General features: G+C 54.1%; 1 protein-coding gene across 2 annotated transcripts; it reads left to right on the plus strand.

Moving 5' to 3' along the window:
- The first annotated feature begins 408 nt into the window (after positions 1 to 408).
- On the plus strand, positions 409 to 24,947 carry Mtch1 (mitochondrial carrier 1). Of its 2 annotated transcripts, none has more exons than XM_046450775.2 (12): positions 409 to 682; positions 12,344 to 12,428; positions 15,014 to 15,120; positions 15,484 to 15,561; positions 15,886 to 15,943; positions 16,279 to 16,330; positions 17,807 to 17,866; positions 20,341 to 20,485; positions 22,306 to 22,353; positions 22,505 to 22,572; positions 22,809 to 22,884; positions 24,120 to 24,947. In XM_046450775.2, exons 1-12 carry the CDS (start codon positions 563 to 565, stop codon positions 24,189 to 24,191), a joined length of 969 nt encoding a protein of 322 aa, XP_046306731.1. In that variant the 5' UTR covers positions 409 to 562; the 3' UTR covers positions 24,192 to 24,947. The 2 variants fall into 2 exon arrangements, with proteins under 2 accessions (XP_046306731.1, XP_046306728.1); XM_046450772.1 differs by lacking the exon at positions 409 to 682 and adding an exon at positions 7,876 to 8,211.
- The last annotated feature ends 1,024 nt before the right edge of the window (positions 24,948 to 25,971 follow it).

The following is a 25,971-nucleotide window of genomic DNA, read 5'->3' on the forward strand; positions in this document are numbered from 1 at the left end:
ATGGCATGTCTCCAGGTCCACCTCCAACCTGGCTCCCAGCCTCCAGCGAGCACAGGGCACCTGCTGAGAGCTTAATGGCCTGTGACAGGGCTGTGGTGGAGGGACAGGGCTCTGGGGCAGAGGCAGGCAGCCAGCTGAACCTGCTCCTGTGGCTGCTGCCACCCTCCAGCGTCCGTGTCCTGCTCCCTCCTCCATCCCCTGTCTTTGGGAGGTCCTGGTGGGCCACCCTCTGGGTCGCCATGCAGTGGGCAGAGGCCACCCGCGGTGCCAGTGTGAGAGGTGGGCTCCAAAGCAGTCCGTCCCTGGCCTGGAGAGAGGAGGACAGGAAAAGACCAGCTTCTCTCAGGGACCAGCCTTCCTGTCCCCTCCCACAAGCAGCCAGAGTTTTCTACCCTGTCCCTGGGCCAGAAGTTCGCCATCTGCTGAGGCTTCCTGCAGGAGGGCGCTGAGCGGCTGGCCAGCGGGCCTGACCCCTCCAGCCAGCACAGGAGCCAGGCCACCTTCCCTTCCTGACCCCGCCTTTCCTGCCACTTGCCCTTGGTGGCAGCCGGGGTGTCTCTAAATGTCACTGTTGAGGCCCCTGAGGAACACGGGAGGCGGGACCTGCCTGTGTCCACACTCTCTGGGCTGCAGGTGGAAGTCTGCCCCAGGCCACCGGGATGGCTGCAAGCCCAGCTGGCAAGTAAGTGTCCCTCCTGACGTTGGTGGCGGCTGGAGGACGTCAAGGAGGAACATAAACAGCCTTTTCTTCTTCAGGGTGTGACCGATCTGGTTTCAGAGTTGGCACTCGGGGACTGGGCAAGGCTCCTGCCAGGCCCTCCCACTGTTCAGAAGGGACTCAAGGTCGCCAGAGGCAGATAGCAGGGGTGACCAGGGAGGCATCCTGGGCAGCGGGATGAAAGAGCCGCGGGCCTGGGCTGGCCGTGGATGTGTGGCCGGCAGGGGAGACGCCCCTGGGAGCCCGGGGGGGGGGGGAAGGCACAAGGAGACATTGTGTGTCCAGGGGAGGAGGGGAGGCCTGCAGAGCCGCTGAGGCGGGAGGCACCAGAGGGGAGCTGGAGAGGCGAGGCCAGAGCCGGGTGGTGCCAGGCAGTGCCCTGAGAAGGTGCCCAGAGAGCGAGCACAGGGCCTCACAGCCCGGGGGTGGGCCGGGGGGGCTTCTTTTATCTCCAGACAACAGTGGGCCTTTCTCTGGGCCTGGACCGCTTGTCCTGCCCGACGGCTCAGGGAGAGACAAGAGTGGCCCGGTTTCCAGGCAGAGAGGGAACAGATTGCTCCTGTACACCCTGTGGCCCAGCCTCTGGTGACCTTTCCCCACACCTTCACCTTCACTGGGTCCCCCCAGGTCCCAGGGCCCGGCCTCTCAGGGCTCATCCATGCTCCGTGCTCCCTCCAGTGGGACTGAGACCACCCCAACTCTCAGACCCCCACAGGGAAACCAGGGGGAAAGCCGGCTGGAGACCCACGAGCTAGCCTCAGTTTCCCTTTGGGAGGGTCCCCTCCTCTGAAATATATCTAGCTTGTGCCTTGCTGCTGCCCCAGCTAAGGTCACAGCGAAGGCCTACGAGGTCCAACTCCCTGGCCTCATTTCAGCCCCTGTCCCTTCTCACTGGGCTCCTCCCGCTGGGCCTTTGACTTGTACCTCCATTATCGGGCACTCTCTTCCTCCGAACAGCCCCATGGCTCCCCTCACCCCTCCGCTGAATCTCGGTGGTGGTTTGTTTTGTTTTGGTGCCGGGCGTCCAACCCAGGGACACTTCACCTCTGAGTTTCTTGCTTTTTTTGGTTTTATTATGTTGAGACGGGATCTTGCTAAATCGCCCAGGCTGGCCTCAAACTTGCAGTTCTCATGCTTCGGCCCCATAAGCCACTGGGATTATAGGTGTGCACCACTGGACCCACCCCATCTAGCAAATCTTTGCTTAAATGTCACCATTTCACGAGGCCTTTCCTGACCCTCACAGATTCCCCCAAATTGCAACATCCTCACACATTCCCAGGCCCTCTCCTGCTTCACTGTCCTCTTTTTATCACTTAGGCTGATTTATCGCGTTGTCTATCCCCCAGACTAGAATACCAGCTTCATGACGGTGTGGTTTCTTGTGTTTTGCCTACTGTATACTCCTAGCGTCACGGCCATGCTTGGCCCTAGGAGATGCTCAGTAGGTAGTGCTTGAAGGAATCCAGGGGAATTTGCTTTCTGTCCCTCCTGAGCTTGCTCAGGATGCTGCGCTTCACTGGAAGCTAAGACTTGCTCTGCCTCTGGCCCTGCTGGAACTTCAGGCCCAAGTCTGGACAAGATGCAGCTTCCACTGGGCAGGGTGGCTCATGCCTATAATCCTTGTGACTTGGGAGGCTGGGGCAGGAGGATTGCAAGTTAGAGTCTAGCCTCAGCGATTGAGCCCTAAGCAACACAGCAAGACCCTGTCTCAAAATAAAAAAATAAAATGGGCCGTAGATGTGGCTCAGGGGTTGAGTGCCCCTGGGTTCAATTCCCAGCATCCCTCCTGCCCCCCTACCAAAAAAAAGATGCCACTTCCAGCTGGTACCCAGAGGGGCTGCGGTACAGCAAGGGGTGCTTCCCTTACTGCTCTGGCCCTGGGGAGGAAAATAGTCTGCAAACTGGATGCTGTGTGTGTGACTCTGCTGACTCCCAGGAAAACACACCGGGAGAAGAACTGAAAATAGTGCTTTCCTTGGCTTCTCTTTGAAAGGGCTATTTTCTGTGTTTCTGTGACCCCCTCAGCCGGGAGATACCCACCCATCCACCTGAGCACAGGTGTATGCTGAGCATCCCATCGCCCCCAGCCTGGAACACAGGAATCACCTAGAGAGGGTCTAAGCAACATTTTAACCCAGTCCCAGTCTACCCTTTGAGCTGAGGGTTGAGGTTATTATTATTATTTTTTTGCAGTACTGGGGGTCAAACCTGGGGCCATAAACAGGACAGGCAAGCCCTCTACCACTGAGCGACCACCCCATTTCCCCGCTTTTTAAATTCTTCTGTGATTCTAATGTTCAACTAGGGTTGGGGACTGGGAGTCCAGGTAATGTCCTGGCCTGGTGGTGAGCTTTGATGTCCCAATTCCCATGGAGCACCCAAAGTGAGCAGGGGTACCCCAAGATGCCAATTCTGGTACCTCCAACCAGCGAAGTTGTGGGTGCGCATGGTTAGACTTCAGTTCACCCAGAAGTTAACTGTTTACACACACACACACACACCTGCACACCCCAAACTAGTTCTCGGGGTTGGTAGAATCGAAACCAGGATTTCCAAACTCAAATGCTAACTAGAACCACACAGGTACTAAAATTGGTTGCAGGAAGTGTGTTGTGGAAATGTGGGCATCATGGGTAGACAGTCTGGGCCCTTCTCAGGGGGAATGGTCTTTGTCTTTTAGGACCTGCTGTTGCCAAGAGGGGAGGCGGGCTCCCTGACACCACATCTTTCTTCCTTATTCTCCCCAAGATAAACTCAGGTGCAGGGATTTAAAATGAAATAATACACATTTCTGCTTCAAAATCCTGCTGTTACAAATGGCTTGCTGGCCTCAGCTATCCAGCTACCCATCTGTCACATGTCTCACAGTGGGGTCAGTGCTTCAAACTGTCTCTCGAGGGCAGAGTCCCTTCCTTCCCATCATCCGTCACAGTCAAGATCATAGGAAATGGCTTTTTTCCCCAGAGCCACATGCTGTTTCACATCTGATTTCCAGCACTGTCAAGAATCCCTGAAGCTTTGAAATAAAGGTCAGTCCCAAAGGTTGATGCAGCCTTCTCCACCCCCGGCCCCCACTCCAGCAAGGTAGGCGAGCAGAGGCAGCAGCCAGGAAGTTCTCCCCCAGGACAAGTGGACAGGAGGCCTGTGGCCAAGCGTGGTCACCTTCTTACACTGAGGGGGTCCTCCTGGCAGGCCTTCCCCAGTGAGGCCTAAACTCTCACATAGACCTTGACATCCCCCCTAGATTCCCTCCAGACCCAGTTAATGTGATGTCAACTTAACTGCAATGGTGGCTTCTTAGGATTTTCTGTTCTCTTTTCATTGCAACATAGTTCCCCACTGGATCCCAAGGAGCTGGGATGGTCTATATTCTTGCAATTCTCAAGGTCTACAAGTGTTTGGTTTCTTGTTAATTTCTTTTTCTTCTTCTTCTTCTTTTTTTTTTTTTTTTTGTACAAGGAATTGAACCTTGGGGCGTTTGACCACTGAGCCACATCCCCAGCCCTTGTAATATTTTATTTTAGAGACAGGGTCTCTCTGAGTTGCTCAGGGCCTCACTAAGTTGCTGAGGCTGGCTTTGAACTTACAATCCTCCTGCCTCAGCCTCCTGAGCCACTGGGATTACAGGCATATGCCACAGTGCTCAGCTGATTTCCTGCTAATTTTCTATTAGCTTATCCTACTGCTTGGGGGCATATGGGTCTTCCTAAAGTTTTAATTCCTGTATAATTCTAAAACATACTTTAGCTAGGTGTGGTGGCGCACACCTGTAATCTTGGCAATTAGGACGGCTGAGGCAGGAGAGTCCTAAATTCAAAGCCAGCCTCAGCAATTTAGTGAGGTCCTAAGCAATTGATCAAGACTCTGTCTCAAAATAAAAAAAATAAAAAGGGATAGGAAAGTGGCTCAGTGGTTAAACACCCCTGTGTTCAACCCCTGGTACCAAGAAACAAGATAAAACAAACAAACAAACAAACAAAAAACCACAACACATTTTGGCTTATCCATTTATTTCCTAGTAAGCATTTGTTGGGTTCCTACTATGTGCCAAGTTTGGGGTTCAGCCATGAATGGATGGTCCCTAGTGCCAACGAGCTGATAGACTACCAGGGGAGAATGGCAAGGGCTCAGGGTGATGCTTCCCACTACAGTGTGGTAAGTGCTGTGGGGTGACCAGAGCAGCGGGTAGCAGGGTCAGTGGGCACTAACCCAGCCTAGAGCCAACTGCTTTCTAGCTCTGGAGACACATTGTTGGGTGGCTCAGGAGCATGAATGCCCAGCAAGACTTTTCCTCATTCAATCATGTCAGTGAGCACACTTTTCACTTCTAGAGGTTCTGTTTTCTTTTCAACTATACCTGTTCTTTTTTCTAGTACTTTCTTTTCCTTTGAAAACTCCCCCCCCTCCCGCTTTAAAGTTTCTTTCAAATTGCTGTATTATCTTAGGTCCTTCTGTTTTGTCCACTCTGCTGATGGGATATGTCTTCCAATGGCTTGAAGGTTTTGTTCTGTTTTTGGTACTACAGATTAAACCCAGGGATACGTTACCAACTGAACCACATCCCTAGTTGTTTTTATTTTTATTTTTATTTTTTTTGAGACATGGTCTCACTGAGTTGCAGAGGCTGGTCCAGACCTTGTGATCCTTTTGACTCAGCCTGACAGGTCAGTGGGATTACGTGTGCCACTGTGCCTGGCTTGCAATTTTAAAATATCAAGTTTTTTTACTTTTTCCTCCTGGTGTCCCTGTGAGCCCTGAGTTGTAGAGATACAGCTATAGCCCAGTGTTACATTTGCTTCTGCTTGGTATTCCTAGCGGTCTAGCAGGTTTAACTGACCTATTTTTACCCTCCCCCACCACTTTTGGAAATTGTTGAATTACTTGGAAACCATTTATTGAGCATTTACTATGTGTGTATCCCTATTTGTTGCTATGGAAGATACAAAATAATGTATAAATAAAATACAACATAGCTCCCTTCCACGGAATCACTGTGGGAAATGGCCAAATCTACACAAGGTCTGATGGGGACAGACAAGTTCAGAAGGAAACATAGACAGATGGAGGAAAAATGGAGAGGAACACCCAGCCAAGGAAAGGGTCTGCGTGAGGAGATGTCAGGAGGAAGGTGAGGCCAATCACAGCCCTCACCGGATACGCATCAGCCCATCCCGAAGGTACAGGCACGGTGATTCCATTTTCTCTTAGAAATGTGTCATCACCAAGTGCCCTGATGACATTGTTCTGACACCTGCCTAGAAAGCTGGAAACCTGTGGATACCGCTGGTTATGAGTGAGGAGTCCTGCTTCCCCACATGTTGAAGTTTGAACATTAGAGAAGCAGCCGAGGCAAGTGGAGAGTGGAAAGTAGAAGCTTTATTAAAGGACAGCAGAAAAGACTTCTCCCCAGAGGAAGAAGGGGACCCAAAAGGCAGAATCGGTGGAAGTGGGAGGTCTTCCCTTTTTTATAGCTAAGTTCTTTTTTCAGCTTTCCCACACTCAGATCTTTTATTTCCCCTTATCTTTTAGTGATAGAATGGAAGGCCTAAAAGGTGGGAGATAAGGTGGGCAGGAAGGGCCTGGGGCAGCTTTTGATTAGCACCTCCTCCTTTGCTGCTTCATTAACATTTTCCTTAGAATGGGCTCGGGCCATGGGGACAATAACATTTCAATTTCCCCAAGTGCTGCTCTGGTTTCCGGGACTCCTTTCTCTATAATGGTCTGGCCTCCATTTTATTTATCTTACTGGATATTAGACCCGATTTACCTAACTACCTATCTGTAAATCTAGCTTCACTATTATCCTATGAACTTGATTTTCCACACTGAAAAAGCTAAATCGGAATTCAGGCAAGAGGAAATCATTTAAAGCACTCTTGGGAGAGGGTGGGGGCGGTTAATGAAAGTTGGGTTTGAAAGAGAAAACCTGGTAAATCGGAAGGGCTGGAAGGTTTTGTAGTGATTCCATCGGGGCAAGTCTGAGATGAGGAGGTCAGATGGGGGGGGGGAGATGGAGCCCTCTGTGAAGGGACAGAGACCCGCAGGTTTCCAACCAGGAAAGTATACAGTGTTTGTCCTCCTCAGTGGTGACTGGGAGTGGCTTTTAAAAGGTCAGCTTGGAGGAGAGTCAAAAGCGATCAGAAGGCAGGTGTCTGACTATTCTGAAGAACTCTCACGAAGTACGAACAACAACATAAATGCAGGCTAAGGGACTGCCGTCCCTGTCTGTCCCTGCCGACTTTAAGATCCATTTAACAGCGACTTTTATTGAGCACCCTCATAACTAGCAGGGTGCTGGTGTTCTGGGTGTTGGGGGTGGGGCAAGGTTACAAACGGGAACTGGGCACTTGCTGAAATAAATATCTTCCTGGCAGGATTGTTGGATCCTATTTAACAGGTGTAACGCACTTAGAAGTGCCTGACGCACACTAAGGGCCCGCAGCACAGTGCCTGTGCGTGCTTACGTGGACGGACTAGTTGATCTTCTCAACTACCTTAGACCAAACCACGTTTTGTAACTGGGGCTCTAAGGGTGGGGTGTGCAAAGGTTCACAGCGGGAGCGTGGACCCCGGTGTGTGTGTGTGTGCGTGGGGGGGCCTTCTGGCTGTGACCTGGCGGGAGGTCACTCCTGGCAGATGGGACATGGGAGGGGTAAGAAGGGCGGCTGTAGCCCACCGGGGGGCTCTGCCTGCGACAGGAGGCCTGGGTCTCGCATAGCCGCCACCCCAACCCTGCGAAGGCCGCAGCGACCAGGATGTGGGCCGCAAAGGGGCGGGCCCAGAACTGCAGAGAAAACTCCCGAAGCCGGGGAGGGGGCTTGAAAGTGCCTCAGGCCATATTGGGGGCGTCTGGATGCCAGAGTGGCTGAGCCCCGCCCACGCCGTCTTCTGGGGCTCCCGGGGCAGCGCCCGGGCCTGCCGCGGCCTCCGCGGCTCCCAAACCTGCAGCCCCGGTTGCCTGTGACCACTGACTTCAAGTCCTCGGTCCAGCTTTCGGCGAGGCCCCAATCCCAACCACCAGGGGCCACGTCCGGCAGGCCCCACCATGGCGCCTCACTCCCGCGCTCCCCCGCGGCTGCGAGTGGTGCGGCCCGGCCCCGCCTCCGACGCCCGCGAGGGGCGTGGTTCTCAACGCCACGTGACGGGGAGTGACCTAGCCGCCCGGCGCCATGGGGGCTTCGGACCCGGAAGTGGCGCCCAAGGCTCGCGGCGGTGCCGCGGGGATGGCGGGAGCAGGAGCTGGAGCTGGAGCTCGCGGCGGAGCGGCTGCGGGGGTCGAGGCCCGGGCTCGGGATCCGCCGCCCGCGCACCGCGCACACCCGCGCCATCCTCGGCCTGCAGCGCAGCCCTCCGCCCGCAGAATGGACGGCGCGTCCGGGGGTCTGGGCTCGGGGGACAACGCCCCGACCACCGAGGCTCTTTTCGTGGCGCTGGGCGCGGGTGTGACGGCGCTTAGCCACCCGCTGCTGTATGTGAAGCTGCTAATCCAGGTGAGGGGGCAAAGGCGCCGCAAGGAGATGGGAAGCTGTTGTGAAGGTGACAGGCCGAGACCGGGAGGAGGAGTGGAGCGGGAGGGTCAATGGCGACGGATTTGGGGAGGAGTGTGGACCGTGGGTTTTCCGGAAGGAAGGGGTGGGAGAGGAGGCAAGCGGTGAGGGGCTTGGGTCGGCAGGAGTCGGGTTTGGGGGTGCAAGAAAAGGGGTGAAGGAGTCTGAACGATACATTTGGGCGAGCAAGGAACTGGGGACCAGGGTGCAGGGGAGCAGGTATAGAGGAGGAGGCGACGGGATGGAGGGACGGGTTTAGAAGGTTAAAGAATTGAAGTGATGGGTTTGGAATAGAGAAGGACATCGGATTCGGGGTGAAGGAAGAAGCAACAGAATTGGGGGAGGGGCAAGAAGTTTGGGTGAGTGGGTAGGGGGAAGGGTTGGGGGCCAAGGAGCGCATTTGGGGTGGAAGACAACGAGGACTGAATTTACAAAGATGGATTTAAAGGAGGCTTTGGGGAACAAAGGAGTGGGCGCCGGACCACAAATTTAGGAGGGAAAGAAGGGCATGGGACTTGGGGGAAGGGGAGACGTAGGTATTGGATTAAGTTCGAAGGCAAAGAATTCAGCAGGGGAGAGCTATCGGTTTACAGGAGATAGGGGCTCTGGATTTGATGGCGACGACAGATTTGGTGGGAGGAGGAGACCGGGTGACGCGTTGGGGGGGGGAGGGAACAGATAGGGCTGTGCACTGGGGGAGCCGCGGTGATGTGTTTGGAGAGGGCAGCAAGGAGGAGTCTTTTAGAGGGAAGGGGATGACGCATTTGTAGGAGAAAATGGAATCGCAGGCTGTAACTGCGGAGACAGGCCAAAGGGGTCTGGGAGTACTGGAATTTGGCAAAAGGCGCAGTGGAGACAAGGCAAGATAGGTAGGGGTTGGCCAAAGTTGATACCCAGGTAGCAAAGTCTCTGGACTCCAGGGATGCTTAGACACTGGACATATTTGGTGGCCGCCAGCAATGCAGTACTGATGAAAGGGTTGCTTGAGAAAGGGAGAGGTCCAGTTTGAAGGAGGTGTGTGTGACTGAGACAGGCACAGTTTTGATGGGCGTGGTCCAAGCCTAAAGTGGTATCTGAAGATGTAGGCTAGAATTTTCCAGTTCAGAAAGGCGAGCGTTGGAGGTAAAAATTGAGATGGAGACCCAACAGAGATTTGAGGTTTGATTTAATGCAAATGGGTGTCAGATTTTACCAGTCCCTGAGATTGAACTGAAGAATGTCAAATGCCATTGAAAAGAGAAGGTCTATGAATGAGAGTAATTGAAATCCCCATGACTTAGAGCACTGAGGCAGGAGGGTTACTTAGCAACTTAACAAGACCTTGTCTTAAAATAAAAAATAAGGTCAGTGGATGTAGCTCAGTGGTAGAGCATCCTGGGTTCAATCCCCAGTGTCAGGGGGTGGGGGGCATAATTGAAATCCAGGGAATGGGGGTAATATATTTGAGTGTGCCCAGAAATATGACAAGGAATGAGGACATCTAATCAGGAGTAACTGATTGTGACTGAGGTTTAGAAATGGCTGAGGGGGCTGGACATAATGGCTCATGCCAGAAATCCCAGCAGCTCTGCAGGCTGAGGCAGGAGAACCACAAATTCAAAGCCAGCCTCAACAATTTAGCGAGGTCCTAAGCAACTTAGCAAGACCCTTTCTCAAAATAAAAAATAAAAAGGATTGGGGATGTGGCTCAGTGGTTAAGTGTTCCTGGGTTCAATCCTCAGTACCAAAGAAATGGCTGAGGGGCAGTGGACACTGAGACTGGTGGGCATTTGGTTGTGATTTGGGAGTGAGGGCTTCTTTACTTATAAGATTAGTATTTACAGCAATAGAGATTGCAGGCTTGGGAGAGAAACTGGTGCTTTGCCAGCACTGAGTTGATAATCGAGGGTGCTGGGAGCCAGAGCCAGTGGAGTGAGATTGAACGAGGGCTGGAATTTTAGAGAGGCAGGTGGTAGAGTCTTTGGGGTGCAAGTTGCTGGGATGTACAGAATGGGTGTCTCATGTGAGAGAAATGGAAGTGGCTTCATTTGGGCAGTGGTGGAGTTAGTGATTTGGTGTACAGGTTTGAAAAGAAAATTGAAATAAGGGTGGTTTGAAAAAGAATTGGGGAATGGGGGAGCCCGAAGGGTGAGAAGAAGTAGATGGTGGGTGTGTAAGATGGGTGGACCCAGTTAGGGTGGCAGTTGGTGCTAAGTGTAACATACTTGAGGGTCTGATCTCAGTGGGTATAGATTGGGAATCAGAGTAGAATCTTGCAAAAAGCCTGTGCTTGGTGGCACACACCTGAATCTCAGCTGTTTGGAAGCCTGAGGCAGGAGAGTTGCAGATTTGAAGCCAGCCCCAGCAATTTAGTGAGGCTGTAAGCAACCTAGTGAGACCCTGTCTCAGAGACGGATGGGGATGTGGCTAAGTGCTCCTGGGTTCAGGTACCAAAAAGAAGAAAATCTTGCAAAAAAGTAGATCAGATTACTATTTGGGAGAGCAGGAAATAGATTAAATGAATGCTTGGTGTCAAGATTGGGGCTTTGGGGGTTTAAAGATGGCTGACTGGCTCTGCCAGTATCTGATACAGGACCACAGTGTAGGCTGTGGTTAGGACTGGATTAACAGATTTAGGCATGCAGTGACTTGGGAACAGATAATTAAAACCCGCAGGTGAGAGGAATGAGCAGGAGAGACAGTGTGCCTTTGGTATCATGAGTAGTTTAAGATATAGACCCAACAGATTTGAAAGCCATGGGGATGTGGGGTGGAGGGACACAAACTTAAGTGTAAAGTCGGAATCAGAGGGACTCCCAAATGATAGTGGCTAGACTAAGACAGCACAGAGCAGTAGCTGAGTGTATAAGGAGCATCACCTGCCTTTAAAGACAAAACCTAAACTTAATTCCAAACCCTCGGGTTCACTCAGAAGGGAAAATGTCTAGCAGGGCAGGGCTGCCTCTAGCCTCGTCTGTCCCCGGGGCTGGAATGTGGGTTTTGTTTTGTATTTAAGACAGTGCCCATAATGGGGGTGGGGGGGCTTAAAATTTATAATCAGTGATCTGTCATGTGTGTCTCAGAATCACATTCAGAAGGGACAACCTGAACTTTCAAAGACACTGGCTAACCTGGGCCTGGAGCACACCTGCCACAGCTTTTGAGGCAGGGCCTCCTGACCTGCTGGCTCCAGTCCCTCCCTGTGCAATCTGCAAGGCGCTGCTTCTGTCACTCTGGTCCTCTGGGCTGGTGTCCTGGCCCTGCCAAGGGAAGGCAGGCCTTCTCACTCCCTACCTGGGCATGAGTCTCCTTTGTACCTTGCCTTCCTCCTGGATTACAGAGTCTCTGCCTGTGAATGGGCAGATAATAAATGCCCCCACCCCCACCCCAGCAGAGTCTCAGGTGTGGACGGCATAATAACTTTGGTTATAATTGGGTTCTGTGCAGCAGGAATGACAGTAGCCTGTGGAGCCCAGGGCAGTCAGTTTGTCCCAGGGATATGGGACAATAGAGGTTACAGGACAGTTGAGGATGGGTTTGAGGAAGAGTAGGCTTGGGGGGAAGTTTACTAAAGCTGGAAATGGAAGGGCAGCCCATGGAGGTGTCTGCAGTAGGCTAGGCAAGAGATGAGAGAATGGGGGGAACTTAGGACCGGGTGACAGAGCTGAGCTGTCTGAAGTGTGGGTCTGAGACTCAGGTGTGGTGTGTTAGCGCTGGCACAGTTGGGAGTGCAATTGGAAAATGAAATTTTTACCTGGAAATTAAAATTAACTGAGATTTCTCCTGAGATGGGAATGGACTTTGAAGTACTTTAAAAGGGGTGTTTCTGCACTGGGAATCCTGGGCTTTGAGGATCAGGATGCTGGGGCCCGGATGGGGCGGGCATTGTGGTCAGGGTGGTCAGGGTAGTAGCCAGGACTGGATGCTGCTCAGAGCTGGGAGAGTATGTGATGCCGATGGCGGTCAACGCAGGTGAGCTCTCTGGGGTGTGTGAGTGGGAGACAGGAGCAGCGTTAGAGGAATTAGTCATGGGAAAGAGGGCGTGCAGTGAGCCTGAATCACCAAAGAACTTTGCTTTTCTCTCTTAATTTTGAAGGTGGGGCATGAGCCGATGCCCCCCACGCTTGGGACCAATGTGCTGGGGAGGAAGGTCCTTTACCTGCCGAGCTTCTTCACCTATGGTGAGTATGGTGCTCAGGCCAGGAAGCCCATGCCAACAGAAGAGAGACCATCAGTAGGGCCTAGGGCACCACAGTTGGTGCTGGCGCTAAAAAGAGAACCTGAGATTTGCTAGACACGGCAGGGTGTCAGGCAGGAGCAGGTGAGCACTACGGCCTTGGTCCACCTCCTCTGCTCACATCTGCCAGCCACCAGCCCAGTCAGCAGGACAGACAGATGCCTGAGCCAAGGGCCAGGCCGGGACGCTAATCCCTGTCAACCTTTGCCAGCCAATTCTGCCGGGAGCAGGGCAGGCATGAGTTTTCTTTCTGAGCAGCTTTTCTACTTTTCTGTCCCAGCAGGAGGCCTGACAGTGGCCTCCTAAGCTCCTTTATTTCATGACAACTGGCTGTTCTGCTCCCTAGCATTCCTGAGACAAGTGCCCGCTCACTCTGGCGTCTCTCGCCACTGGTTACAGAACTGTGAAGAGTCACAGCTCTGCCCCGGGTGTCCCTGAGCTTGGCTACACCACTTTGTGCCTCAGCCCTCAAGTCCCTTCCTAGCTGCCCTGCTGGAGGTCTGTCCACCGAGACGTCCACCTGCTGTCACTACTGCTCCTGCTGGCCCAAGGTGTCAGCCGTCCAGGGCCTTTTTAAGTCCATCATAGCTGTTCCTTTCCCAGTCCCCCCCATTGCCGGGTGACTGTGATGGCACTTGCTTGTTCATGCCCTTCTCTCCTTGTTCATGGCCAGAATTCCACTCGAGACTAATCCAGATGTTTCCCACCTCTGCTCTTCCTGCCTGTTTGGTCCATAATGTTTTCTGAAAATCTTCCTGCTGCTGAGTAACCTGGGGCTTGGCCTCTGGGTCACTTTTTTGTTTGTTTTATTTCACACACTGTCAGAATCAGATGTCATTTTTCTTTTCCATTTTTACCCCTGCTTGTCCCTTGTAAAGCTAGAGCCAGGCAGAATGTGTCATTTTATGGGAAAATGTATTTGTGTTTATTTTTATTTTAAAAATGTCAGGGGGAGGGTAGGTCACCGGAGGAGGAAGGCGGTCCCACCTGTCTGTGGAGCCAGTGTGCCGGGATCGCACTTCATCAGCTTTCATGTCTGGCTCCACTGGCTGTTATGACACCACATCCCACATCATGACTCCATTCAGATCACATAGACATTGCAAAGGACTCAACTCCAGGTAGAGCAGTCTTGGCCTCCATCTTAGTGGCTCTTTGCAAAGATGTGAGAGTTCTGAGGCACCCCACCTGTTTATGTAAATGTCCCTTTAATCCAGATGTGAGCAGATGTCTGTTGGGTACTTCTGGACACCATGTTTGTTCTCAGTTGGGAGATCAGGTATGTCCAGGTGTGGCCAGTTTTTACTGCTCTGCCATATCCTGGTGACCAGCACAGCTGTCCTGACATTCTCTGTGTAAAAGGAAAAATTTCTTAGAAGGTTTCCTGGCTCTGGAGTAAGGGCCCTGGCCAGTCCATGAAGGCCTCCCACACAGTTTGCTCACCTTTCCCTCTCTCCGTGATTCATCTGTGGAGTGGGGAGGTACAGCTCCTTGCCCTCTCACCCGTGGGCAAATCAGGTAAAATGAGGCTGGTGGGGCTCTCCCCTCTGTGCCTCTCACTCTGTGCTGTAGGACAGTGGCCCCATGACCCATCCCTCCCCTCCTCCCGCTCCTCTTTCCAGCTCACTCCCATCTCAGAAATCCATTTGTGCGCGTGACAGGTGCTCTGGAAAGCCAGTGGAAGCCCTTTCCCACTGTGACATCCAGTCGCCATGCTGGCAGACCTTGCTGAGGAGAAGGTGCACTTGCTCGTCACTGCCTCTGTGCGGTGCTAGAGAGCTAATGCGTGGGTCTGAAAGGGGAGCTTCCAGGGTCGAGGGTTTATAAAAATACATGGCTTTTTTGAACGTGTTTAAAAAGTTGATGTAAAATAAAACAATGAGGCGAGTCTCTGTAAAAGGAGAGGCCTATCAAAACACGGCCCCCACAGGCACAGCTCACTGACCACCCAAGGGCTTCCTAGCATCGTCTATGGGTGTTCTGCTTCAATCACTCCTCTACTGGCGAGTGCCAGGTGGTGTCCAGGGTGCAGCACGGGAGCAGGTGGGCCCTCCCAGCCAGGGCATGTCGTGTTTAGGCCTTCTTCTTAGTGCCCTTCCTCTTCCACTTTTTCCCTCCTTAGGTTACGAACATCATCATTTTTCTTTCTTTCTTTTCTTTTTTTTTCTTTTTCTTTTCCCCAAGAAAAACATTTTATAAGCAACAGAAATTGGTTTTGGGTTGCAGCTCTTAGGTCACTACACTGAGAAACCACAGCTGAGTTTGCCAAGTAGTTCTCAAACCAAAAAGAAAACGCAAAGTGTGTGAGCTTGTTTGTCTAAAGTACATTGCGAAGGTTTTGCAAAAAGAAACAGGCCAGATGACATTTGGGAATGGAGCCCGACTGCTTGCAGACCCTGGATGGAGGCTCCCTCCATGCTGGAGTAGGCAGGGACTTGAGGGACAAGCCATAGCTAGTCTGGGAATGTGTGGCCCAGGAGTGGGCGCTCCTGAGCTGGGTGTGACACTACTCCCTCTGCTTTCTTATAGCCAAGTACATTGTGCAAGTGGACGGGAAGATCGGGCTCTTCCGGGGCCTGAGCCCCCGCTTGATGTCCAACGCCCTCTCCACTGTGACTCGGGGCAGCATGAAGAAGGTGAATCCGGGGCAAAGCCAGGAGCAGTTGCCTGGAGTTGCCCCCAGCCACCATCAGAGGCAGCCCGTGTGCCTGGTCCTGCTCCCCCCTTCTGGACCCAAGAGCCATGGCTGGGCTCCAGACCCTGGTGGTCAGACCCTTGGTCATGTGATTTGGAGGCTTCCCGCCCCACAATCCTATTTTCCTACAGCTGTGACAGTGGCTGTCTTTCATCCTGTCCCCTGGGCATGGGGGTTACCTGAGGTGGCCCAGCTAGCAATCCCTGTAGAGGAAATATCAGGGGCTGGTTTCTGCCATCTGCATCCCTTAAGATGCCGAAGAGGCATGACTGTACCTTGCTTTTGTCCCTCTTTTATGTGTCAGGTTTTCCCTCCCGATGAGATAGAGCAGGTTTCCAACAAGGATGACATGAAGACCTCCCTGAAGAAAGTAGTGAAGGAGGTGGGTGTGTGGGGGGAGGGGGGTGTGCGGGGAGGGGAGTCTGCTGTGCCTCATCCTGGGGTGGGTGGGTTTTTGAAGAGGAACTGCTGGCCATGTGTGTGCTTGGTGCATGGCATGCAGGAGCCCTTGCTGGGACCTGGGGAATTTTGGAAAGCCCTCCCAGCTGCCGTTGGGCCTCACTGGGGACCAGGCAGCTCTCCTGGGAAGTGGACTGCCCCATGTGAGGTCCGTGGGTCCCCCAGTCTTCCCCCAGAAGGACAGCTTCCCCACGAGTGCCAGTCCCAGAGACAGGCCTGATGGAGTCCCCTCACCGCTCTCTTCCAGACGTCCTACGAGATGATGATGCAGTGCGTGTCCCGCATGCTGGCCCACCCCCTGCATGGTGAGCCGCCCTGAGGGACTGCATCTGTCCCCAAATGGGGGGTGGCATGGTGCCTTGTGTGCTGTAGGCAGGCAGTGGTGGCATGGCTGGGAAGTGGTGGGGGTAGGAGTTCCCATTGGAACCCACCAAGGAGAGATTGGCCAAGAGTCCTTTGCAATGGCACAGAACTCTTTCTAGGAAGAAGAAATGGGATGCTGTGGTCCCAGAGCCTCAGGCCCTCGTCTCCTGCACTCTGACTTAGGCCACATTGTTCAGTGACCACTGGATACCATGTGGCTAGGGTGTCATGGGCTTTGGCCCACCAAGTCACCTGTGTGCCTTTGCTCTTTCCTCAGTCATCTCAATGCGCTGCATGGTCCAATTTGTGGGACGGGAAGCCAAATACAGGTGGGTAATTTCTCTTGGCTGCAGTGGCCCTGTGACCCTTCAGAGTCACCCAGCACAAGCCATGCTGGGGTCAGTGCTGCACCGTTTCTGATCCATTACTGTGCCCTAGCTCAGCCCACTGCGTCACTTTAGAAGGTTGTGGCAGCAGCATCCGTGGTCTGTGTCACGGGCCTTTTCTTTTCCATCTCTTCCCCGGGGGTTGCGCTATACAAGCCTCGGTGCTGGGCAGTGGATTCTGCTTGGACAGGTGTTCAGGACCAGCACTGATTCTGTCACTTAGGACTGACCCAGGGTTACCTTCTGGACTCTTCAGTTGATGCCCTAAAGGTTTCTCCGGTTGTTTTAGAGCCTGGCTAGCAGCTCTTTTCACAGTCCTGAGAAGCTGTCCCGTGGGCTTGGGACTCATCCACTAATTGTGTGTCAGAAGCTTCCCTGGATGTGGGCGAGGGTGGCACCTGTACCCACACCGTCTTCCCTGCAGGGCTGGTGCCCTCTCTGCTCCTTGGAGGTGCCTCACAGGGTACAGGTCCTGGAAGCATGTGGCCCATAGACACATCTGGGTTACCTCCCTCTGAATCTCATTTCCCTGGGTCACTTGTTCTCTGCAGCTATCCCATGGGCCATTACCCCATGAAGCCTGCTTGCTGTGTCCCCTCATCTTGGGTTCACTAGTGAGAACTGGCCTGTTCCCAGACTGAAAGGTCAGGGTGGGAAATGACACCAGAGAGGACAACTTGTCTCAGAATTCCAGTGGCCAGCCCGTTTGAGAAGGCTGGTGGGGCCTGGTGGGACGTGTGCTGGCCGGGGCTTCGGCTCCCGCCGTCTTCTGCCACCTGCTCCTTTTTCCTGTACTTTTCCTGCATAGCCGCCATTCAGGAGAGGCCAGCTGACATTCTAGCTACAGGTCGCAGAGGAGGTTTTTGAACCTTCTTTGCATTTCACATGCAAGATGCCACAGCCTGTCCTCTGGTCTCCAGTAGACACTAGTGCCCAGGCGTCTTCCATGGAGGGCCAGATGGCTTTTCCTAGGCTGGTCCAGGGGTCCCATTTCAAGGCTCTGGGTTCCTCTTACCCCGAGGTGACCCCCTCTGCTCACCACCCCTTCCCTGCGGTCCCTGTCAGGTGACCTGCAGGCTCTTCTGCCAGGAGGGTATTTGACCAGAGATAAGTACCAGGGCCAGGTGGGAGAGGGCCTGCTGCTGTTGCTGCAGTGTCCCCGGTGAGGGTTTCATTCCTGAATCAGATCCCAGGGAACGCGGCAGGAGAGGACTGCAGGTCCCGTGCCCCTGGGGTGTGTTGGTTTCCTCCATCCTCACGACTGTGTAAACCTCCCCAGACCAGAGTTCTCGGCGATTCTCTTCTTGGGTTCTTCCTCCCCATCTAGGTTAGGACTTGCTGGATTCGGGGGGGACTGGTGGGGTTGGCTGCTGCTAAGTGACCAGGTGACCTTGTATTCCTATTTTGCCTTCTTCACAGTGGTGTGCTGAGCTCCATTGGGAAGATTTTCAAAGAGGAGGGGCTGCTGGGATTCTTTGTGTACGTGAGTTTATCCACCCTGTAACCGGCCATGGCCATGGCCCAGCTAACACATGTGTGTTCCCGGCCTCCCAGGCCACAGCTGCCCCCTCACACTAACCACGAGGCTCTGCCCCAGTCCGATCAGCTGTGGCCCAGCTCTGGTCTGGGCCACAGAGCATCAGGACCAAGCTGTTCGGCCCTTTTCAGGTCACAGTTTACATAAAAATCAAATAGGGCTGGGGTGTGGCTCAGCGCGCGCCAGGCTCTGGGTTCAATCTGTAGCACCACAAACAAACAGGGACTGTTACCCAGCGCACAGGGGAGATGAATGGAGTGGCCCCGCGAGGCCCTGGCCATTCACCCCGGGGGCTGCAGGTGGGCGTTGGCAGTGGTCTTCACGAGCCACGGCACCCGTAGTTCTTGGCTTCACTCCAGGAGTGCCTGAAACCCTGAGACTTGGACTGAAGGGTCGAGTGCTGGGAGCCACAGGCCAACTCCAGCCAGTCGTGTCTGTCCTGGCCAATCAGAGTTTGTGTTTCTGGTTTCTCTTGAAAAGTCAGAAAATCTGGCCCTTGGTTCTGTTTCTAAGAGCAGCCACTGGCTGGGGCCCAAGGGCACATGATGTCCTGATGGTCACCGACCTCCTGCGCTCGGTTGTCTCCTTACTCACCTGACGAGAGGCTGTTCAGAAAGTCCAAGCCGCGCCCACCAGAGCGCCCCTCGGGAGGCTTGGGCCAGCCAGGCAACTCAGAGAGACCCTGTCTCAAAAGTAAAATAAAGGGGATTGGGGATGTAGCTCAGTGATGGAGTACCCTGGGTTCCATCCCCAGCACCTCCCCCCCACCCCCAAAAAAAAAAAAGTTACAAACAGAACTCAGAAGCCAGGCTTGACAAGTATGTGTTTTGTCTTCCTTTTCCAGATCTAGGTGGTGACACAGCTGTTCCATGTATAGTGCACGAGTATCGGGTCCCGTGTTGTTAGTATATTTTTTACTTATGGGATATTATCACATATTAATGATATTCTATAGTTATAGTATATTAATATAATGTCTTATATTACGGTTTTCCAACCCTTTCCAAGGGTTTTATTTATAGCATTTCTTTAGCCAAGGGATTCCTGTGAGGGGGTGTGTGTCTGTGTGCATTCATATATCACATGTGGCTGTCATCAGGGTTCTCAGAGCCATCTCATTGTCAGACCCAGCACCTAGTGGAGAGGGACCAGGGTGCTGCTGGGTGTCCTGTAGCATGGAAGCAGCACACAGCAAAGCGTCACTCGGCTCCAAATGCGACAGCGCCGAGGCTGAGACGCGCTGATGTACACACTCGCACATTCACACATACATGCACACATGTGTGTAAGTATGTGAGTACGTGTTCGCCTGTGTACTTGGTACTTTAGGCCTTGAAACACTGTGTCACCACCTCTGGCGTTTTCACGCCAGCCCTTGGGTTCTTTCTCCCCGGGGGTTTGGAGTAGGCAGTACCCATTTGTGTTACAAGTCCCAGAGCTCCCGTGCATGGTCACCTGAGCACGGGCAGGGACGCCCTGTTAGGAATCGCATCCCAAAAGAATCCTTTGATTGCTAGTCCTCATACATGTGTTAACATATATTCTTCTGAGCTTTCCAAAAGACTTTTTAAAAATTCAGAAATGACTCTGCTTCCCTTCCCAAGAGACAGCCATTCCCCTGGAGCACTTCCCGAGGCACTCTGTTCCTCTACAAGCAAATAAGCATATGTGGAGAGCAGAAGTGGCCTCCGGGCACGGTGGCACACACTTGGGAAGCCGAAGCAGGAGGCTCCAAGGTTCAGGTCAACCTGCGCAGCTTAGCGAGACTCTGTCTTAAAACGGAAAAATTTTAAAGCTGGGATGTGGCTCATGGTCGACACCCCTGAACCGCATCCCCAGTGCTGCAGAAGGAAACAAAACACCCCAAAAGACCCAAGTGGCACTTGTGGCTTAGTGCCCTCAGCACTGCCTTCGGGAGCCTTCCCTGTGGGCTCTTTGGAGCTTTTGCCATAAAGGTCGTCACGTTATGAGTTGGTCTATGAGGTGGCCTCCTTGGAAACATTTGCATGGGATGTTGCCAGTGGGATGTTCTAGGGGTGAAGAGGTTTACTGAACACAGTTGGTGAGGAGGCCAGGAGAAAGCTGCCAACATGTGGATACTTTCATCATCTGCACTTGAAAATCTGAGATGTGCAACTCTCACATCTTGATGCCTGGCTTCTGTGGTTTAAAAACTGCTTGAGACCACCAACAGTTTGTGGCATTAGAAGTGGCCTGTAACACCTCGGGGACGAGGACCCCGGCCTTTCTGGTGGGCCGCTGCTGGCTCACAAGGGCCTGTGGGTTCTCCTTCTGAGGCTTTGCTCTTGGGGGTGCTAAAATGTTGAGCTTGGAACCTCCTCCCTGCTTCCTGGGTGTGAAGCCCCAGGACCTCGCCCCTCGCTCCCCCCTCACTTTGCTCACCTTGTTTTTTTAGTGGCTTAATCCCTCATCTCCTGGGCGATGTGGTTTTCTTGTGGGGCTGTAACCTGCTGGCCCACTTCATCAATGCCTACCTGGTGGATGACAGCGTGAGTGACACCCCAGGGGGGCTGGGAAACGACCAGAATCCAGGTTCCCAGGTTGGTTGGAACAAGGACTTGTCCTTCTTTACCTCCATGTACTCCTGACTCCCAGGGTCTGAGACAGGTCCAGGACTCTGGAATTCCCTCGCCCTGAGGGTGACAGAGGCCCCTAGAAGTCCTGGTGTCTCGGCTTTGCCTGGGGAAAGATGGGATGTTAGATTGGTACCCAGACTTGGGAGGGCGGTTGTCCTGGGCAGCTTTACCATTCCAGTGTTCCTCAGGGTACTTTGGGCAGAGACTCAACCAAGACTCTGAAATCAGAAGATTTTGCTTCTTCTTTTATGCTTTCAAAGTCCTCTGTGAAGGTTACGACCTTTGGTCCTGCCAGCCTTGATTGTCAAGGAAACAGGACAGGTGGATGACACCGATAGTGGAAATTGAGGTTAAATGAGCGCTCCAAAGTCACTGGGCTGGAACCAACAAGACTGGGCCAGGTCCTTCCCTTTGCTAGACTGAGGGTGCTTTCCCCGGAATTCTCTGGTGATCTCTGTAGCCGGGCGGGAGCTCCCCCATGTTGTTGGCAGGGCTCTCCCAGCCTGGTGCACACAGGCCTCAGCAGGTCCGTCAGGCGTGAGAGCAGTTGGTCCCTCTGCAGGCGCTTGGTGAGGAAAGGCTCTGGGCGCCTGGTGGGTGACAGGTTCTGCTGGACTAAGGCAAGGGTTAGAGAGCTGTGAGGGGCTGGAACTCCTAGTGGCTTCATCCCTCATCTCCTGGGCAATGTGGTTTTCTTGTGGGGCTATAGGGACAGCCAAGCCCAGGAGGATTGTGAGGGACCCGGGGACCCGCCTGCCAGAATCAGCCTGGTCGGGGAGGGGCAGGGTCCACAGGGCTGTGTGGGCCCAGTATGGGCTGGGGGTTGGGGGTGTTGGGCACAGGTCTGTGGCCCCAGATGAGAGCTCTGCTCCCACAGCAAGGCTGGCTGGCCCTTGAACTTGGGTGAGTCTTAACTGGCCTCTCAATATAAGCTCCATGAAGACACCCCGTCCCACATGCCTGCAGCTCTGCCCTTCCTTGGGGACCTTGTGGGTGGGTGCACTGCTGCTGTCGTATGCAGAGCATGCCCGGGACAGCTGGGTGTCTTGGTGGAGGCTATGGATTGGCTACTCTGGTCTGGCTGGGCAGCTGCTTGCACTTCAGCAGCAGCAGCAGAGTCAGGCGCCGCATGGAAGGGGTCTTCTGTGTGGGCTTCCAGGCTCAGGTGGGGCTGCCGACCTGCTGAGCCGCCCAGGCAGAGGGCTGGGCAATCTCTGCCCAGGTCAGGGAATCCCTGGTGGGATGGCTACTCCACAGGAAGCCGAGGGATGGGCAGTGACCTTCCTTGTTAGCTTATTCCCAGGGCAAAGTTTTAGGAGTGGGGCTTTTGGCTTTGCCCCTCACCAAGGGGGCAGCAACCTGGTGAGGTGGAGGTGGCAGCCGCCTGAGTCTTCCCTCTCCTTAGGCCCAGGGCCAGGCTTCTCTGGGTGTCTGGACGGGAGTCCGTCTTTTGGTTCACTCAGTGAGCCCTGACTAGCCCAGGCCCTGGACGCAGCCAGGCAGGTATAAGCTATGTCCTGGGAGCTGACTCACGATGTCACACAAGCCAGCAGCAGGTGACCTTGTGCTCCCATCTCCTTCATTGGAGTCCTCAGCCAGTTCCTGTACCTCTGCCTCAGGTCTTCTGGGGCCCTTCTAGGCCATGGACGCAGTGGGCCCTGAGATGGAGGCAGCCTATGCAGTGTGGGTGGGTCAGGGTGTGGAGGGCGAGGCGGGGTCTGCAGGGCTGAAGTCTGCATCCTGAGCTGTCCGTGGCAAGCCGCACTCCCTTTCTGTCTCCTCAGTTCAGCCAGGCCCTGGCCATCCGGAGCTACACCAAGTTTGTGATGGGGGTAAGTCCAGCTGCCCTGGCCTTCCCTGTGGGCGGGGTGGAGCTCAGGCCAGCTTTGGGACGGGGAGGCGGGTCTTAGTGCAAGGTGCTGCGCAGCGTGTGCAGGGCTGGGCTGGGCAGACCGCCGGCACTCAGGTCTCTCTGGGTTTCAGATCGCAGTGAGCATGCTGACCTACCCCTTCCTACTGGTCGGAGACCTCATGGCTGTGAACAATTGTGGGTAGGTGTGCAGCCCTCCGCGGCCCTGCTGACTGCGGGCTTCCCCAGCCGGGCCTTCCTGGCTCTCTGCCCCCTCCCACCTCCCCATGTACACAGTTCCCCTGGATCCACCAACGCCCTGTGAGGTGAACCTGATTTCTGGATGTCGGCAGGTGGCAGCCCAAGGCTGTTTTCTTGAGGGTGTAGCTGACCTGCCTCCCTCTGTCCTCTGGCTCTCACACACTGTCCTTCCCACAGGCTGCAGGCTGGGCTCCCCCCCTACTCCCCAGTGTTCAAATCCTGGATTCATTGCTGGAAGTACCTGAGTGTGCAGGTGAGTGAGCCCGGGAGGCTGGAGGCTTTTCCCATTCTTTGCCACAACTGTCCCCTGAATGGTTCTGTGAGCTCTTCATTGTAGGGGCGACTAAGGGCTCAGACCACATGGGGAGCCTGTGGGGGGCGGGGGACAGGCCTGGGTTCTGGGGTGTTGTGCTGGAGCTGCCTCCTGCCGGCTGGCGCTCCCGGGCCCAGCGGTCGGGGACCAGGCTTCTAGTACGGAGAATAGAGAAAATACAGACACTTGGTTTAAGGCTTTTAAGTTAAATTTGCACTTCACCTAATTTAAGAAAGGATTTGAGGTGGCTCAGTTTGGATTCATTTAAAAGACACATCAGAGCTGTGTGTGGTGGCGTACGGCCATCGTCCCAGCCCCTGGAGGCCGAGGTAGAAGCACCCAGGAGTTTGAGGCCAGCCCGGGCAGCACAGTGAGCCTCTGTGCTTTAAGAAGAACAAACAAAGTAAGAATTCCACGGAAGGTGCAGTCTCACTTGACTCTTAAAGACTTAGGACAAGGATGAGGATGTCCTGGCCCCTGTGGTGGGTAGTTAGGCCTCAGCACTTGTCCTTCAAGGCACCTGGACTGAAAATGTGAGGCCCGAGACCACAGTAGCTGAACCAGTGTTGGGACAAGGCATACGGGAGGTCCCCTTCTCTAGGACCCCAGGCCCTGCAGAGTGGCGCTGACCACATGGGGAGCCTGTGGGGGGTGGGGGACAGGCCTGGGTTCTGGGGTGTTGTGCTGAAGCTGCCTCCTGCCGGCTGGCGCTCCCGGGCCCAGCGGTCGGGGACCAGGCTTCTAGGCAAGGGCAGACCTGCCTTCTTTCAGCCTTGGTTTGCCCCACGGTAAATGCGGCCTTGACCTGGGGAGAGCAGGGTGCTGGCTGGCTTCTAGGTGAGAAGAGGGTGGAGAGAGGGAGGGGGACAGCCAGCCGGTCCTGCACTACAGTCAGTCTCCATCGTACTCCTCCCTTGAGGCTCAGTTCCCTTGGGCTCTGAGGCCAGAAGAGCACCAGTCTCCTCTTGGGAGTTTCTCCTGAGGAGCCCCAGAGACACTGGGCACTCCCAGGCATGAGGTGGCCTGCTCGCTCCTCAGCACAGGCAGGCTGACCTTGTCCTCCCAGGATGCAGACCTCGATCCTCTACCTGCACTGGGGCCTCAGAGCCGTGGTGCCTCTTCTCTGAGGCCATGGGGAAGCTCCTGGTCTCACGGTCACGTTCCTTCCCTTCCAGGGCCAGCTGTTCCGCGGCTCCAGCCTGCTTTTCCGCCGGGTGTCATCAGGATCGTGTTTTGCCCTGGAGTAACCTAAACCACCTGACCAAACTCCTAGTCTCAGCCTGGCCCTCTGGTGAGGCCGATCATTTCGGGATACCTCTAGGGAGACTGCAGCCCAGCGACACCTAGGTGTACCCCAGCCCCGCTGGGCTACAGTTTTCTTATTGGCCATGCGTCTGTTGAGGTGTGGGGTTGCGCAGGGGTGGGCTGCACCCAGTGGGTGGGGTCACCTGTTAGACCTGGAGACGGTGGGGTGGGGGGGTGGGGAGTTGAGGCGTCATTCCCTGACTTCCCAGAGTCGGCCTTGTACAGAGCCAGAGAAAGGCTTGTGGAGCCAGGGTGGTTGAGGGAAGCCTAATGGAATCAGTCCCACCCACTTGCACCCCTCCAGGGAGCCCGGCTCTCACTCTGCAGCTCGGCTGGGAGTGTCTCTCTCCTGCTTTGTAAATAGGGCATGACCCCTTCACGAGGCCGCCATCATGACTGGGCCTAGGCTAGAAGGCCAGTGCCAGGTTCTGCCTTCATTTCCTCAACACTACTTTTCTGATTCGAGGGCAGCGCCTTTTTCTGAGTTGGAAATCATGTGACTCTTCAGAATGTGTCCCCCTCATCTAATGCTTGTCTGTTTAATGGTGACACCTCATGTGCAGGATTCGGTTACCTGTGCAGTTGTGTGAATGTGAAAAAGTTAGGCAGATCATTGTCTCTAGCCCTACCCAATATAAAAGTTCATGGTAAGATTTGACCCCACCTCCCTCAAATAAATGTATTGGTGGTGATTTGGAGTTTTGTGAGGAGTTTCTTATTTTTGTGAGTTTAAAAATCTAAGCAGAGTCTGGCTGGGATTGTAGCTCAGTGGTAGAGAGCTTGCCTAGCACACGTGAGGCACTGGGTTCGGTTCTCAGCACTACATATAAATAAATAAAATAAAGGTCCATCAACAACTTAAAAAAAAACTAATTTATTAAAAAAAAAATCTAAGCAGAGTCATTCTCTGTCCGTGTTGGTGTGGACAGAGGGACAGCAGGAGAGGGGAGCACCGCCCAGGAGCAGGAGTGTGAGGCTGGGTGGGGATCAGTCTCAGGGTGAGATGAGCCCCCAGAACAACAGCTGGTGTCAGACCTTTTGCCAGGGAGGCAGCTCTTCCAGAACCTGTTCCCGCCAACCCTTACCTCTCGTCTCAGCACCTTTGGAAGATGGCCTGTGTTCACGTCTTGCTGAGTGATTTGTTTCAGTGGCCACATGATTGCAGCAGAAGGGATAAGCTTCCCTTCCCTTCCCTTCTTTTCCATTGGGTTTTGCCCAGCATCAGGGTCTGTAAACAGAAGGTGTCTTGCGGTCCAGCTGTGCTCCCACCTCGCTTCTCTGCCTTTGCTCCAGGACACCTGGCTTGTTAGCACTGAGGTCATTCTTCCCTCACACCATGGGGTGGTTGTCCCCACCAGGGAAGGCCCTGGGATGTTTTTGCAGTAGTTTGGTGACAGTTGACTCAGGGGAAGTTTGATGTGGTTGTCTTTGATTGGCAGAACACAGAACTGTGCCTGTGCAGCTGCTGCAGAAACAGCTAGTGCTCGAGGCTCCCAAAGCCTCAGGACTTGGGTCCCACACCCCCTTTCCCTGGTGGGAAGGGGAGGGCGTGGGGCGGAATCAGTCCAGGCCTCGGCAGCACCATTTCCTTAGAGCAGTCGAGCCTTGGGTCCCCAGAGGGGAGTTGGCTGTCCCCTTTCCCCAGCCCTGTGATTGCCCCTGTCCTGACCACTGTTCCAGGGTCACTTTTCTTTCTGCTGCTCCACCCTCAAATTCGTTTTT

This window comes from Marmota monax, unplaced genomic scaffold, assembly GCF_021218885.2.
Source record: "Marmota monax isolate L192 unplaced genomic scaffold, Marmota_monax_Labrador192_F-V1.1 WCK01_AAM20220418_F8-fsc00127, whole genome shotgun sequence".
NCBI classification, from domain to species: Eukaryota; Metazoa; Chordata; class Mammalia; order Rodentia; family Sciuridae; genus Marmota; species Marmota monax.